Here is a 15,148-nt window from a genome sequence, read left to right as displayed (position 1 = left end):
CGACCTGCTAACTATGTTTGCTATATGGCAATAGTATGATCAGCCGTACGTCTCCGTGTCGTGTGTATGATAAGATGTTCAGCACCAAGGGCAGGTCATTTCCTAGTGTGTTATCAACTGGTGTGATTGACTATTAAATGTGAGAAACTCACGAGAAACCAGAAACTGTTGTCGTTAGTGAAATGTGTATTCTGATGTAACGCCTTGACATGTTTTTTCATGGATCAAAAGCGCGCCTGACAATCCTCGCAAGAACTGCAACCATTAACTGTCAAAAAAGCTGTTCTAGCCAGGATTGCCAGGCGACGCTTTTGATCCATGAAGCACCTCTGAAAGTAGAGATTTGCAGTACCGGCAAGGATTGTGATATAAAAAGATGCTTTAGCAAAAATATACTTTTTCAGATATGACAAGTCAGATATGACGAGTTACAACAGTTGTACACATCCAATCAAGGGACCAGTCCCTAGTGCCAAGCACTATAACTGTGAATTTCGATAGTGTTCCGCATGAATAAAGAAAGATCAATGCTGCACACCACACCCGTGAGACATACAAACACACCTGTTCTTGGTCCTGAACACCGCCAAACACAAACTTGGTGCTGCGATAAACACTACACCTGTCAAATACACAAACACACCTGTCCGTGATGCTGAAGTAGACTTTACTCTCGTTATTCACGTCTCCGTATCCATTCCGTATATTGATCTGAAGAACTGAGTCACTCGAGTCAAGCCAAGAGCAATTCTAAATGACCTTTAGTAAGATGAGACGGACTGTGGCAAACCTCTGCCAGTTGAAATCCTACATTCTCCAAGCAGAGGTTTCGGTCGAGCGGGGTAGTAGTGGCCGGGTTTTTTTTACGCCTGCCTCCCGTAACAGACGTTAAAAAACCCCAGTCACTACCACTCCACTCGACCGAAACCTCTGCTTGGAGAATAGAAATCCTATTGGTGTGCGTGTTTTTGCTTTTGACACACGTTGACTGTTCCGGTTTGTGTTTCCGGATTGTTGTAGTCAGCATGGCTCAAGTATGGATTATGACGATAAATGATGATGTATGTGGGTAGGTGTTGGGAAGACGAAGGTCAAGATGAATCTTCGGCCCTCTGGTATGTGACCTTGGTACTGCAGCATCTTTTGACCTGGACGTGCTATGGTCTTAATCTTTTGGTGGCAGATAGCGTGTTATGTCAGGAAAACGCAGTTATTTTAGGAGATTTATCGGAAAATACGAAGTTAATTGTTAACCTGTTAATTTCGTTAGCAAAACTTTTCATTTTCAAGCAGAGATGTCAAAAACTTGTACTAAATTGCTTTATTTCCTTTGTAAAGACGCACCATACAACAGAACAGATCATAGCAGAAAAAAGGAACAAGATTGAGACCCATTACCTAAAATGGGACTCACTTGCATTGGCATTAGGTTGATTACCTTTTTCTCATTCTTTATACATATCAAGTTATTTTATTGCTGAAAATAATGTTATCAATGATTTCTCTCCTGTGCTAGTGTTGTGGTAGTTGGCTGGTTTTATTTTGATTCTTGAATCTTGTCTTTAATTTGTTTGTTGTGTCATACTTTTGCTTTAGATCCGTGGTATATGTGTTGCCTTATTGTATTGTGTTTATTTGTTATTTTGCAAAATGAATTAAATGAAATCTAAAAAAAAGTCATATACGGAGTCCTGCGAGAATGAGGTCAATCCTAACACGATTGAGTAAGGTCGCTTTATGTTTTGACGTGCCTCAATATCATCTTGAGGAAGTTGAAACTACAGGTAAGACCAGGCGTGAGAGCAATGAATGCATCAGCACTTAAACTGGTCCAGATACACGGGCCTGTAAAACTACCTACTATAAAGTTCCCAATGAAGACATCGTTGACGATCCGTCGCCAAAATCAGATAATGAGCGGTCCTTTATATGATAGACCACTTTCATGTACACAACTTTGGCCAGCTTTGTATTTAACTACACAGCTAACTGATTTGAAATTTTACAAGTCTTTATTTCATATGCTGGTATGCCATAGCCCCCAATATTTCAATCAATAAAGGCAAAATTAAGTGTCCGAGCGTTCCCAATGTTCAGCCACCTATGTGAATCAATTAACCAATATTTTTCAATACCCGCCCCTTTCTTCTATTTCTCGCACAAGGGACCTTTTTCTTTCCACAAGCTTCTCGTATGTTTCCTTAACATGGCAAACTAACTGAACAAACATCTGAAAAGTCTCGCCGTCAGATTTCCCGCCGTTTCTCTCGCGAGAGAAGTCTCCTTCCTCGAACTCTTCCTTGTTCCCGATGACCTCCCCCTTCTCATGCCAGTTAGCCACGATCAGCTTCTCGTGGTTTACGTGGACGACGAACTTCACAAAGAGTTCGGCCTCCTCAACGCCGTACTCGAACAGATGTGCGTTGTCACGAATGATTTCCTCAGCCTTCAGATCCAGCGGGTGCATGACGTAAAACAAGAACTTTCGCCATCTTGTTAACAACTGTACTCCCTCATCCCTTGTCTCCGGGTCCCGCCATTTTCTCTCGGCTTCTTGAAGATATTTCACCAGGTTCTCACGGCCCAGAAGGCCCTCCTTATAGCTCTTCTGATTGGCCAGCCTGTTGCCGTACAGAGGGCCGTACAGTTTGGAAAGTTGGTTGTTGACGTACGCAAGGTTGTTTCTGCGAAGCTCCAGTTCTTCGCTCTTCTGGTTCTGGTACAACAGTGTTCCGATCCCTACAGCTATAGAGATGGCCTGGAACGGCATGTCCTTCGAACGGAACCGCTCCTTTCATGGGAGGTAACACGAAATCGTCAGTTAATAATACAGGCGATTACCTGTTATAACGTTAACGAAAGAATATGTAAATACTGTACAGGAAAAGCAGTGGAAGATGAAATGCACTTTTTTTGCCATTGCCCATATCATAGCACCGATAGAGACAAACTATCTAACCTAGTCAGCAAAATTATCCCCAGCTTTGAATGCCGCACAGACCTAAAAAATAAAACTGTCTTTCAGTTAACACCAGCCAATCCATATATCTCGCCAAACGTCGGGAATTTTATATTCCACTGCACACAAAAAAGAAATCAAACCCAATAACAACTGTTTAAACTAGAAGTAGCGCTAGTTGACGACTTTCATTTTACTTTGTGTTTATTTCATTACTGTGTACTTATCATTATCATTATATTATTGTAATTAGACTCCGGGCATGAATTTGCAGACAAGTCATTATTATTATTATTAAAGTTATTAATAACCAAGCTACTGTGTGTAATTCATCAGGCTTGTTCATTGTTTACGAGTTGTTCGGAATTTAGGCAATATGAACAAAAAATGCAATGATTTCTGGCTGGCATATCCTTGTCATGCATCTTTTGTCATGCATCTTTTCTCATGTGATTTGATATGATACAAAATCATAAAAGTTCTATTTTGGGACAATTTGCTCAAAGACTCTTCATAAACGCAGTGTTTACGTACAGTCGAAACGTTTTGAGACCTGAAACATTAGTTCATGGCGTTGCCACCTGACCTCATCTTTAGTTTTCTCGGCTGTTGTCGTCATCCAGCGACGGTGCACGGACCGAAGGGCTGGTGTTAACGCCGCCGCGGCTAGTCTGCCGGTCTGCAACAGCCTCAGCTTCCCCCAAAGCAATAAGGCAGCCGACTGAGCCATGCTTACTACAGAAATAGTTATAAGAGAGGATAAAATCATCATCTGAAATTTATTTAGAGCAGAGTCAGGAGCAGAGTACAACGGATTCACGCTTATAAATACATCAGGCCGTGTAACGGGTAAGTGTTGAGTCATAGTATAACGTTAGATCATATTTGATAAAACTGATGCTTGTGATTTGCTACAAAACATGGCAATGAATATTGTGTTTCACATTAGATAGATAAATACATAGAACAAAGGGGCTCTACACAGAACAAATGTGATCGCTGCCTGGGGTCTTTAACAATGCAAGGTTGTTCAACAACACCCTTTGTCTTTGTAGCCGTCTTTTCACATGACGTTGTTGCCGAGGTTGGTACGACATATTCTGACGTTATTTTAATACACAAATTAAACATTTCATGACCTCACCTGACAAATCAACGAAGCAAGTAAACACACCAACGTGAACTTGAAATGCCAAAGAAGCGTCGGTGTTTGACAGGTTTACGTAGGCGTCTGCCAGCTAGTGAGCCTAACCCCCGCCAAAGTGAACCATTTTTGTAAAATTCTTGTCTTACTCAGGAAGGTTTTCCTTGAGTAGGTTTACCTTCTACCTAGTTGTCTTGAAAATCAAACTGTGCCCTGGAAAACTCTGCGCTGAGGAAAAAAAATCAAATTTCCTGTCACCTTTCTGGGACCTCTGTAGCACTTTTGACCCTGAACTTCCTGTCAGTGTCCCTGACGTACCTATTTCAAATGCCAATTGCGAAAGTGTTGAAACAAACCACCGTCAAGCACTACAAGTGACTACAAAACATCCGTTTCACGGAGGGAATTAGGCTACATTATGGAATAGTTTGAACCCTACCAAAGTAGGGCCCGATTGAGTCAAGTCTTTCGTGTTGTCACGATGTCATGAGTGTTGTCAGGATGTTGTGAGTGTTGTCAGGATTTTGTGAGTGTTGTAACGGTGTTGTGAGTGTTGTAACGGTGTTGTGAGTGCCTTGTCATGGTGTCGTGAGTGCTGTCACGATGTCGGCAGTGTTGGCACAATATGGTGAGGTGGTGAGTGTTTTCAAAATGTGGTGAGTGTTGTCAGGATATGGTGATGACTCTGATGAGTGTTGTCAAGATGTGGTGAGTGTTGTCAGGATGTTGCGAGTGTTGGCAGGATGTGGTGAGTATTGTCACCATGTCGAGAGTGTTGTCACCATGTCGAGAGTGTTGTCACTATGTCGAGAGTGTTGTCAGTATGTCAAGAGTGTTGTCACGATGTTTAGAGTGTTGTCACGATGTTTAGAGTGTTGTCACGATGTGTGGAGTGTTGTCACGATGTTTAGAGTGTTGTCACGATGTGTGGAGTGTTGTCACGATGTTTAGAGTGTTGTCACGATGTGTTGAGTGTTACGATGTGTTGAGTGTTGTTACGGTGTGTTGAGTGTTGTCACGTTCGCGAGGTGGCGAACTTCTATTCCGACCTTTATAACGAGATACAACGTAGAATTCAAAATGTCCATCCCCGCCCATGCAGAATGACACACAATTCACGGTGGTAAGCTAACGGTAAGGTCATAAACCTTGACCCCATGTTGTTGCTGGCTAAGTACTCACTGAAATCGGATATACGTATACGTACTTGTTTTGTAGTGGTCAATGCAAATGACATTGGATACTTTTGATTATACAACAACCCTGTTCAAATAACCCAACTTGACGTTACTTGTACTGTACTCAGTGTTTCATTTATTTTCTTGCTAACAAACCTTTGATGTTTATATCAGCATATGGATCCCCTCAAACCTGGGACGAAACAGGACATTTCTGGTAAGGCACAAGGAAATTGTTAAAGCAAAATTTACAAATCTGACCTGTACAACAGAGTATGTAGGAATCTAATGGCTAGAAACATACTCTAACGACACATAGCTCAGATTGCAAGGAAATCGTGCACGGTTCCCGTTCGCCGGGAAACTTGTAATTCAAGTCGGAATTAGCAGAGGTGTGCCCCATTTGAAACATACCTTATAATTACTTGCTCTTTGTAAATCGTAGGTTATGATGACAACAAAAGTAATGATTTATAACATATACCAGCAACGATTACAAGTCAGACCTATGAATTTAAAGAATATACCTTTCACGGTTGCAAGTCTACTCCTGAAAGTCCTTCTATTTGCTCCCCGACGCAAGACTGAACAGAACAGAGTTTGCGCGTACCCTGAAACCAGACTGCTGTCACCTGACACCACCGTGCTTTGTCTGACTTTCAAAAGAGCTGCTTACTTATTTTCTAATTGAAAGAGAGGTAGGTAGTCCAGGGTAACCCTTTGTGTTAGGCCTCGCGTTCTGACGGTTTAAAGGCTCTCTTAATATAATTTCATTTACGCAAAGACAGCAAGGTGTGAGAAAGTCTTTGCTGAGCCAGTAAACCTGCCATGGGACTTCCCCGCTGTCCGTGGAGTTTCTCCATAGACTTGGCAGTTTCTGACTAGAACGTGAACTAATTATCTTCGCCGAGTACTTGAACTCGGAGAAGATTATGTTTTCGATTGAAAACTGTTAGGTGGGTCTGTATATATGTCAGGAGCAGTTAATAATGTCCTTGGATTTTTGTGAAAAAAACTTATGTGTTTGTCTCTCCACGTCCTTTTCAGTTTTAGCTGGTCTATTGCTATCAACCTCAGGTTGTATTTGTGTGCTGTAGGAGGGCCTGCGTGCCCTTTTCGTAAGCCGTAATCAGGCATTTTTAGTCTCCGTAATCCGTAGGCAGCCGCGCGCCCAAGACCAACGTAATTCGTAATCGGTACATCAGCCATAACGTGTACTTGGTCACTTTCGTTCCAAGGCAACCTTTCTGCAACGTAATCTATGAATTACTAGTAAAGCGGCCAATTTCCAGCAAAGTCTCCCGGCAAAATTGCCCCTCAAAATGCAGGAAATAGCGTTTCAGAAGGTGAAGATGTCAAAATTTTCCCGTGAAATATGCCCCTGGATCCATGAACCAATCTAAAATTGTCGCATAGATGCGGGGCAGAAATGTTCTGAGGGCGTCGCCCCGAAATATCAAGTTGAAACTATCGTGTATTTTTCAATCAAAGGGATGCCATAAAACATAGCTTAGTCTGCAAGCCAAATTATCCCTCAAAAAACATGAAATAGCGTTTCAGAGGGTAAAGATTTCACTATTTTCTCGGGGCGCATGCCCTCGGACCGACCTCGGATTGTTACACCTCCGGTGAAAAATAAATCGGGAGGGAAACAAAATCTAGCTTAAACCCTTGTGTACTTTTTTTTTACTTTGAGCCCAAAATTTTCCCTTCAAAATGCAGGAAAAGGCGTTTGAGCAGGTCAAGATTTCACAGTTTTCCCGGAGAAGTATTCCCCTGGACTCACCAAGAATCGCCGCGCCTCCGATTAAATGTCGGGCGAGAGGGCGTGGCGCATGAAACCCTTGCGTATTATTTTCACATATAGAAATGTCATCAAACATAGCTTTAGTCTACCAGCAAAATTTGGCACTGAAAATCAAGGAAATAGCGTTTTAGAGGGTCAAGATTTAAATATTTTCCACAAGGAGATGTCTTCGGCGATCAACGTGGTCATACCGTCAGCAATATTTTGCCCCTCCCTCCCATACGACATTTCCTGCCGTCATCACGGCTACTTATCATTAGTTATACCGTTTTGTGTGGTTATTAACAGATTCATCGTCAATTAATAGTTTTGACGCAGAACTAGATAGTTTTGCGTCAAAAACCGTTACCGTGAGTCGGTTAGAAAGCCTCATGATTCAACGTAATTCGTAATCAGCTCTGAGAATTCGTAATCGGCGGCGAAAATTTTGCGTAATTTGTAATCACTACCCCCAAGGGCCCCATGCAGGCCCTCTTGTAGCGCAGATAACCAACCAATCCGGGGAAAGACATCACCAAAGATAACCAATAGGGAGATACAAAAAGTGCATTTTTTCAACCAATCACAAGCCAACTTGCCAGACCAATCACAAGCCTGGGCACTTTTCAAAGGCATGTTTCCTAACTGTATAGTTTAATTCGCGGCCAGCTAAGCTTGGAAACGGCTGCAATGTCTCTTCCTCTCGAGACTGTCCAGTGCTGCCCACCGGGCGACGATAGCGCAGTCCGCCTCGGGATTGGCCCCTCGCCTCGCCGTAACTGTTTGTCCATGGCTTGCGGTCCTTCCAGCCGCGGCTACTCGGCCATGGAAGAACGGGGTCAGTCCCACATCTACAAGTTGTAGATTGCCTTTATGGCGGGTCTTCCAGCGCGGCCATGACATCCGAAAGTAAGTTTAAACTTAACTGTATATTTTTGAGACCGCAGGCTCAGTGCTTTAAATTTTAAGCTGTGTTCGTTAGCGTCTCATTGAAGCTGTGTTGGTAAAATTCATAGAAAAATATTAAAAAAGGTTCTGTGATTGCCAACAAAATTCAAATTTTCAACTGTAAAGATGTCTGTTCAACTGTCTTTGTTCAACCGTCTTTGTTCAACCGTCATTGTTCAGCTGTCTTTTTTCGTAGGAAATTATGATCCATTTGTTTCACCAATGCTTCGCAGAAAGAAAGAAGAGTATCGCACTTACATGGTAGGAACTTATTTGTTGGTTGGTACTTGTGGTGATTACATGCACTTTTATCTTTTTATCAGAAGTGTCCAGTATTATAACTGTCACATCCTCACTCGCCATTGTCTTTTGTGTCTGTTGCAGCAATGGTGAGGAGGCACCCATTGACTTATATGTCTGGACCGTGCATGAACCTGTGCAGCAACACTGAAGGTTCTTTGCGACAACATCCAGGGCATCACTCAGCTCACACCACATTTGACAAGGTGAGCATTACCCGTGCTGTATAATTGATTGACAGCATGCTCTGCTTAGCATTAGTTGAAGGTGATATGATTATGAAAATGGGTCTGTAATTGGGCATACACATTGGGTGTGCATTGGCACTGGTCCACAATATACATCTTTCTAGGGGAGATATCTACTGTGGGTAAATATATCAAAGAATGTCTAGATTTTAAAACCAATTGTGTAAATTATATGTTGGTCTCAACATGTTGATTTACTCATCTATAATCATATACATTTGTTTATACTAGTAGGTTAATTCATTTGTATCTACTTGACTGTTTGTATGTATTATGTAGAAGAGCTTGCAAAAGTCACTGTACTTTTGTTGTGTCGATAAAAAATCCTGTTCATCTACAATGTATTTGAACTTTTGGTCATGCACAATTATTTTTCTATCTGATCAGAGATGTCCAGTTCTAATTGTACGTCACAATCCCAACTAAGCCTTTCGTGTTTATTGCAGCTAATGTCTGTGTGTACACCCTGGCCCTGATACAGAAGCTGAGTGGATTCAAGACAAAAGAAAGAGAGGAGACTTGATTCTGCATGTGAGTAGAATCTGTACAACCAAGGAGGTTGGTTAACAACTTACTCCAACTTGACCGTGACATAACTTTTTGTTCAGACCAGTGGCACCGCCTTTAAACTGAGTTTGCCCGGCATGTCAAGCCCTGGTTGCCAACAGTTTGACCTGAGTTAAGATATCTTTCTACTAATACTTCTGCATGACATCGGTCACCAATTCCACTCCTGGCAGAACATAAAACATTCTTGCCTTCGTAGTGCTTGGATTAGAACAAAGGAGAAGAAGTTTGGCTGTTTTGTCCTAATTACTTCGTGTGTTTGACTTTCTTGTAGCTAAAAGAAGCTTGGAAGCAGAGATCTCTAAGGACTTATTCTGCTGAGAGGTGGTCGTCCAACGTGAAGTACGCTATCTCCACAGTGACATCTAGAACGACCGGTGCTGATGTGTACGCCCTGCCAGAGGACCTGGAATTGTTAAGTGTTTGCATCGTTATCAAGGGAAGCAGTTCGAAGTGCAAAATGTTTCCGCAGAACTGGGCTGGGACTGACTTACTATCATCGGCGTGATGGGAAGTTAATGATTTGTGATGTTGCATTTGTAGCTTAAACTTAACGTACGATTCCCTCTGTACCTGAGGCATTGTCGGCAGGGCTCGTCATGATCTCTTGGTTGATGGTAGGGTGCTTGATGTGTGTTTTGTTGACATCCTGAGTGATGTTGATGGTATGGGGGTTGGGGCATTTTGTGAGTTGTGGATACTTTTTTATGCAGGGCTTCAGTCGGTTTCTGTGATGTACAGACCTGGAGTGACTGGTTGGCTCAGTTTCTGTGGCTGTGTCGATGGCTGAGATTGTTAGCGGAGTGATTGCGAAGTTCGTGGTTTCAGAGTACAGGGATTTTCCTGGTTCTGTTAGCTTATGACTGCTTGGACTCTTCTACCATCTGCTTTCCTTTCTGTTTATGTGGTGGTCAGTGGGTCGTCGGGAACCTAGACCACGACATAATTTGCCTTGTGTCATATCTTGGAGTCCCGATCCATGACAATGGCACAGGGTCTGAATGGAAGGCAGGTGGTTGGAGAGCCTTAGTAGATGTGAGCTTACAGAACCAGGGAAATCTCTGTTCCCTGAAACACTGAATTTCGCAGTTACTCCAAGAGCAATCACAGCTATCGGCATAGTTACAGAAACTGAATCTGGCAATTGCATCGGGCTTGTATACTGCAGAAATAGGCTGAAGCTCTGTGTGGAGAAGTAGCTATTGCTTTTGAGATGTCCTAACCCTCCGCCAGCAATGTCACTCAGGATGTCATCAAAATTTGCTCAACACCTTGACATCAATCAAGAGATCATGATTCTCTCAGCTGATAATGCTTCAGGTAAACCCTCAAACCTACTCTTGGTTGAACCTAGAACTGAAATGACAATCACAAATCAAAAACTTCCTGCCACGCCCCCAGCAGTCTGTAGATGAAGTTCTTGTCAATGACCTTTTATGGAATGCAAAGTGTACATTTCTACTGCAATCATGTTTACATGTACTATGTTATACTTGAGGACACATTTCCAAAGCTTGCGGGAACGAAGAAATGATATGAAAGACAGCAAAACACACAAAACTTAAAAAAGTACTTACCATAAATTGTGTATATACTTGATAAGCATTTTTCATTCTTTGTTTTCTGAAACAGCCAGGTCGGGCCCAAGCTCAGAAATGTGACCTAGCATTAGATATATCTAGGTAAGCTTAATATTTGTTAGGTAGGATTAAATTTAATTTTTTTCTTGTCTTCTCTGCATTTTTTAAAATCTAGAAGATGTTGATAATTTATGCCCATTTATCGTACAGAGCTAGTTTATAGTCATCTATTCAAGTCTGATTGAAATTTTAGCTACTTATTTCATGGCTTAGGCTGACGTTGGAACACACACGCACGCACTACATACAAACACAAACTAACACTCACATACTTTAATGCGCATACACGCATACACTCACAACCTCAAAATACTAACACAAACACATTAACTATCTGACAGATGCCTTAGCCTGAAGCTGCAAAATAACTTTGAAATACAGTCCAAAAAGGTTCCAAGCTTCCTCTGTACCATACTTTTACATTATCAGCATTTACTACATACTTTAGCTTACTTAGCATTTTTAGCTTAGTAAGAATTAGGATTTTAACTTAGTTAGCATTTCAAGCTTAGTTAGCTTGGTATATTTTCCATTTAAGTTAGCTTTTTTAGCTTAGCATTTTTAAGCATTTCTAGCTCAAGACTCATGAGCCACCACTCTCCAAGCAGAGGTTCGGCTTGGCGACATGAATAAAACCGGACAAAAAAGAAAGTCCAACAAAAATGCCTAAAATGTAAAAAATACAGCTGGAGCTGACCTCTGCTTGGAGAGTAATGAGCCACTGTCAGACTTAATGAACGTTTACAAAAACTATTTTGTTTAGAAGATAAGAATGTGCTTTGTGTCAATGTGGTGTACTGTAGGCACCGGTCGTCAAATTATGTACTGTGCTTTGATGGCATCTAAATTTATAGCATTTGTTCTATTATGCTATAAAGTGATTTGCTTCTTGTTTACATTCTTTCCGATAAGGTCTTTTGTTCACAATTAGCTGTGGTGTGCATCTAGTAGCACAAGACTGGCCACCTTGTCCAACAAACATACATCAGAGCTTTGTGATCAAAAGTATTTTCCTCTGTACACTTTGCATTCCTCCGTTTTGTAAACCGGAAGCAAATAAACAGTTTGAAACCAGGTGTGTTGTTAGTATTTCACATTTTGAGGGAAATTGATGCTTTCTCCCTCCTCACGCTCAAACTAGTTCCTATTATTCTGTCCATATCATCAATCAAATTCGTCACTTATCATATTTCCCTCCCTATACATGGAGGGAGTAAAGTACACTTTGCATTCCTCCGTTTCGTAACTTGCAATCAAACAGTTTGATACAAGGTGTGTATATATAGTTACTTTCTCACATTTTGAGGGAATTGATGCTTTCTCCCTCCCTACCATCAAACAAGTTCCTGTTATTCGATCATTATCATAGATTAACTTTGTCACTTGTTATATTTGCCTCCCTATAGACCGAGGTAATATATTGTTTTTGCTGGCGTGTCCTTCCTCTTTTTTTCAAAACCAAGTAGATGTAGGGTGGTAGCTCTTATACTGGTATTGCAGAAAGCTAAATTTTCCTCATGGTAACGTTGCATGCTATGGAGCTTTGGGGAGTATGCACATTTTAGGAAAGGTGAGTACATCTGTAGGATAACGCCAGGTAAACAATTTTAGAACTTGACCTTCGTTCCCACAACCGGTACTCGCCTTGTTATCTTCGCCGAGTACTTGTACTTGTTTTCGGTTGAAAAATCTGTTGGATGGGTCTGTATGTATGTCATGAGCATAACTCAAGAAAGCGTCAATGAATCTTTTTGATTTTTGGTAGGTGTGTAGTGGTTGTGCAAAGGAAGGTCAGGGTCGAAAATGGTTTACCTTGCGTTTTTCAACGGCACTGCAGCGGCCTTTACATTTTTGTGTTCGTATGTAGGCAAGAAAGGTGGCGGAAACGTTGATTGATCTTCATGATTTTTTTGCAGGTGTGCAGATGTTGTAGACACAAAGGTCAAGTTCAAAAATGATTCCCCTGGCATTTTCCGTTGGTACTGCAGCGGGCTTTGTGTGGATGTGTATTTGTATGTCGCCAGCATAACTCCAGACGCTGTAGATGGATCTGTATGACATTTAGTGGATGGGTAGGGTTTACAGAAAGGAAGGTCAAGTTCGATAATGGGCCTTCTAGCGGGTACTTTAGGTACTGCAGCGGAACTTCAAAAATTAAGGGGCATATTTTCTGGAAGTGCTATGGTCATGATTTTTGTGTGGTAGATAGTTCATGCCACAGAAAGTAAGTTCTGTAAATTTGGGCCCACTAGCGGCTTGTTTAGAACAGCAGTGGGTATTTTTGTTTTGACATACGGACATGCATAACTTGAGAAGGGGTTGACAGATCGTCGTGATGTTTGGTATGTAGAGAGCTCAGATTGTACATAATAAATGACTTATTATGCAAATCAGGAGCTAATTTGCATAATTAGTAAGGGAAGTTTGTTAACCCGCTGCATTTCATAATGGGACACGGGACAGTGTCAGGTCATGTAAACAGATGGCCTTGCATAAACGTACATGTAGGTCAAATAGATAAACAGACGGGGCACCCACTATTCTCCAAGCAGAGGTGTGGGTCCAGCTGGTTTTTAACGTGTTCAGTTCAGGCATTGTTCAAAATGGTTGGCGACATAACTAAAAGGGGACAAAATAGAAAGCCTGACAAAAACACCTAACAACACGTCAAAAACCAGCCAGACCCACTCCTCTTCTTGGAGAGTACACTGCACTAAAACTGCACAACTGGTGCGGAAAATTCACATGTACTATGTCTTTCAAAATGTGTATGATATGGAATAAAGATTCAGTCTATTCATATATATTGACTGTACCATTTCATTATCACTCTCAACTTACAACACTGCAATATCGAACCTTTGTGGCCCATTTAATATCAACATACTCATATTTTTTCATGACCAGTTATGACATATATCAGCACACATATACTAGTCCTGTACCACCAAATGATCTTTAACCCTATCTAGACAGGACTCATTCGCCCCATCATAATTTCCAAATGGTATGGTATGGTGCATGATCAAATTTGCAGGTCGTGATATTTGGCGAAGATAATGTGTTCGTGGAACTCTAGTGTTGTAAATGATTATGTTAAGAAGGAAGCGGATAAATATTTCATAAACCGGCGAGCAACCATGTACCATGTAATTCTCAAACGACACCCTCAGATACTTTTAAGAAGGGACTGAGTTTTGACGTCATCATCAAATGCATGGTTTCCGAAGCCTTTCAGACAGTGTTGACTGAATACGTTAGTCAATGTCATTAGTTTGCAGATCTGTCGGTTTTGTTGATGTTGCATCTAGTACATATATCCCTAAATACCCCGTTTTCAAAAATCCCGGTTTTATATTTCCCGCGGGTTTGTGCGAGCTAACGTTATATTTTTGAACGTCAAAACATCATGACCATGTGTTTATCACGTGAACGCGACGTGCCGCTCATGTCGGTTAAGTTCACAGCACAACATTGCTTTCTTCCATCACGTCAAGCAAAAAGCCTCCTACAGGCGGTATGGATCGTAGCATTCGGCAAAAATTCAAAGCCCTGGACGGTTTAATGCGTTAATGTGAGGTAGCACTCACCCTATATTATTTACGCTATCCGTGTTCCTTTCGTTTGTCCAACATGAAGCAAGCAGTCTTTTTTTGGTGTCGATTCCAGTGGCCGATTTAGAACAGAGCCGCCAAGAGGATTTTCTATACCCTTGTTTTGCTGATCAAAGTTACCTTAATTTTAGACAAAGTTTCTAGACATTGCTTACCGTAATAGCATAATTCCATAATCTGGAAGACCATCAACTGATACGAGCCTATAATAAAGACGTTCAAAATCAGTATTCTGGACCCAATAATTTCACTTTGTCATGGAGTGCTCTAGATATGATGGTTTACCTAATAACTTATTCACATTTGTAAAAACAAGTACAACAAGTTTTAAGAGCCTCGTTTTGAATACATATTTAAATGCAACAATCCCACAATACAAAAATAGGTGAATATTTAAACGACTGCTTTATCATTAGAAAAAATAGCGAAACCAATGATTAGCCCCACTCGATTATAACACTATATCAAAAACGTATGCTAGCCCTTATTGTATTGTATTAGTAATTAGGATGTTACTTGTATTTTGTATTATGTTTAAGAATTCTTACCATACTTTGTATCGTGTACAATTGTCGTGCAATAAAGTTCTTCTTCTTCTATAACTCACAGCGCCACCTGGCAGTTGTATTGAGTAATACAGGGCTACTGCCCATTTGTACATGATTGTTATCTATCGTGTCGTTCTAGGAAGCTAAGCCAGGGTCGCACAGGAAGGGATGATTACAAACAGGATCTATGAATTACCGACGTGATAGATAGTAGTA

At 41.2% G+C, this 15,148-nt stretch overlaps 1 protein-coding gene and 1 long non-coding RNA gene across 2 annotated transcripts; one reads left to right on the top strand and one right to left on the bottom strand.

The window, feature by feature from the left end:
• Positions 1 to 1,326: 1,326 nt before the first annotated feature.
• On the bottom strand, positions 1,327 to 5,473 carry LOC136447943 (uncharacterized). The gene is made up of 2 exons (XM_066447082.1): positions 3,546 to 5,473; positions 1,327 to 2,791 (listed from the first exon to the last, which is right to left on the bottom strand). Exons 1-2 carry the CDS (start codon positions 3,822 to 3,824, stop codon positions 2,129 to 2,131), a joined length of 942 nt encoding a protein of 313 aa, XP_066303179.1. The 5' UTR covers positions 3,825 to 5,473; the 3' UTR covers positions 1,327 to 2,128.
• Positions 5,474 to 7,745: 2,272 nt separating this feature from the next.
• On the top strand, positions 7,746 to 9,617 carry LOC136447584 (uncharacterized). Its single transcript, XR_010757759.1, has 4 exons — positions 7,746 to 7,976; positions 8,400 to 8,521; positions 9,010 to 9,094; positions 9,405 to 9,617. It is a non-coding gene; the product is annotated as an uncharacterized lncRNA (long non-coding RNA).
• Positions 9,618 to 15,148: the final 5,531 nt, after the last annotated feature.

The sequence above is a fragment of the Branchiostoma lanceolatum genome, chromosome 13 (assembly GCF_035083965.1).
Source record: "Branchiostoma lanceolatum isolate klBraLanc5 chromosome 13, klBraLanc5.hap2, whole genome shotgun sequence".
Classification (NCBI taxonomy): Eukaryota; Metazoa; Chordata; class Leptocardii; order Amphioxiformes; family Branchiostomatidae; genus Branchiostoma; species Branchiostoma lanceolatum.
This window is presented reverse-complemented; position numbering and strand designations above follow the sequence as displayed.

What these genes read in the sequence shown, in the direction of transcription:
- LOC136447943 (XM_066447082.1), bottom strand. Translation starts at nt 3,824, where the DNA reads ATGACTCAACACTTACCCGTTACACGGCCTGATGTATTTATAAGCGTG. An exon ending in CCGAGAAAACTAAAGATGAG is followed by an intron (nt 2,792 to 3,545) that starts GTCAGGTGGCAA and finishes CTCCCATGAAAG; the next exon opens with GAGCGGTTCCGTTCGAAGGA.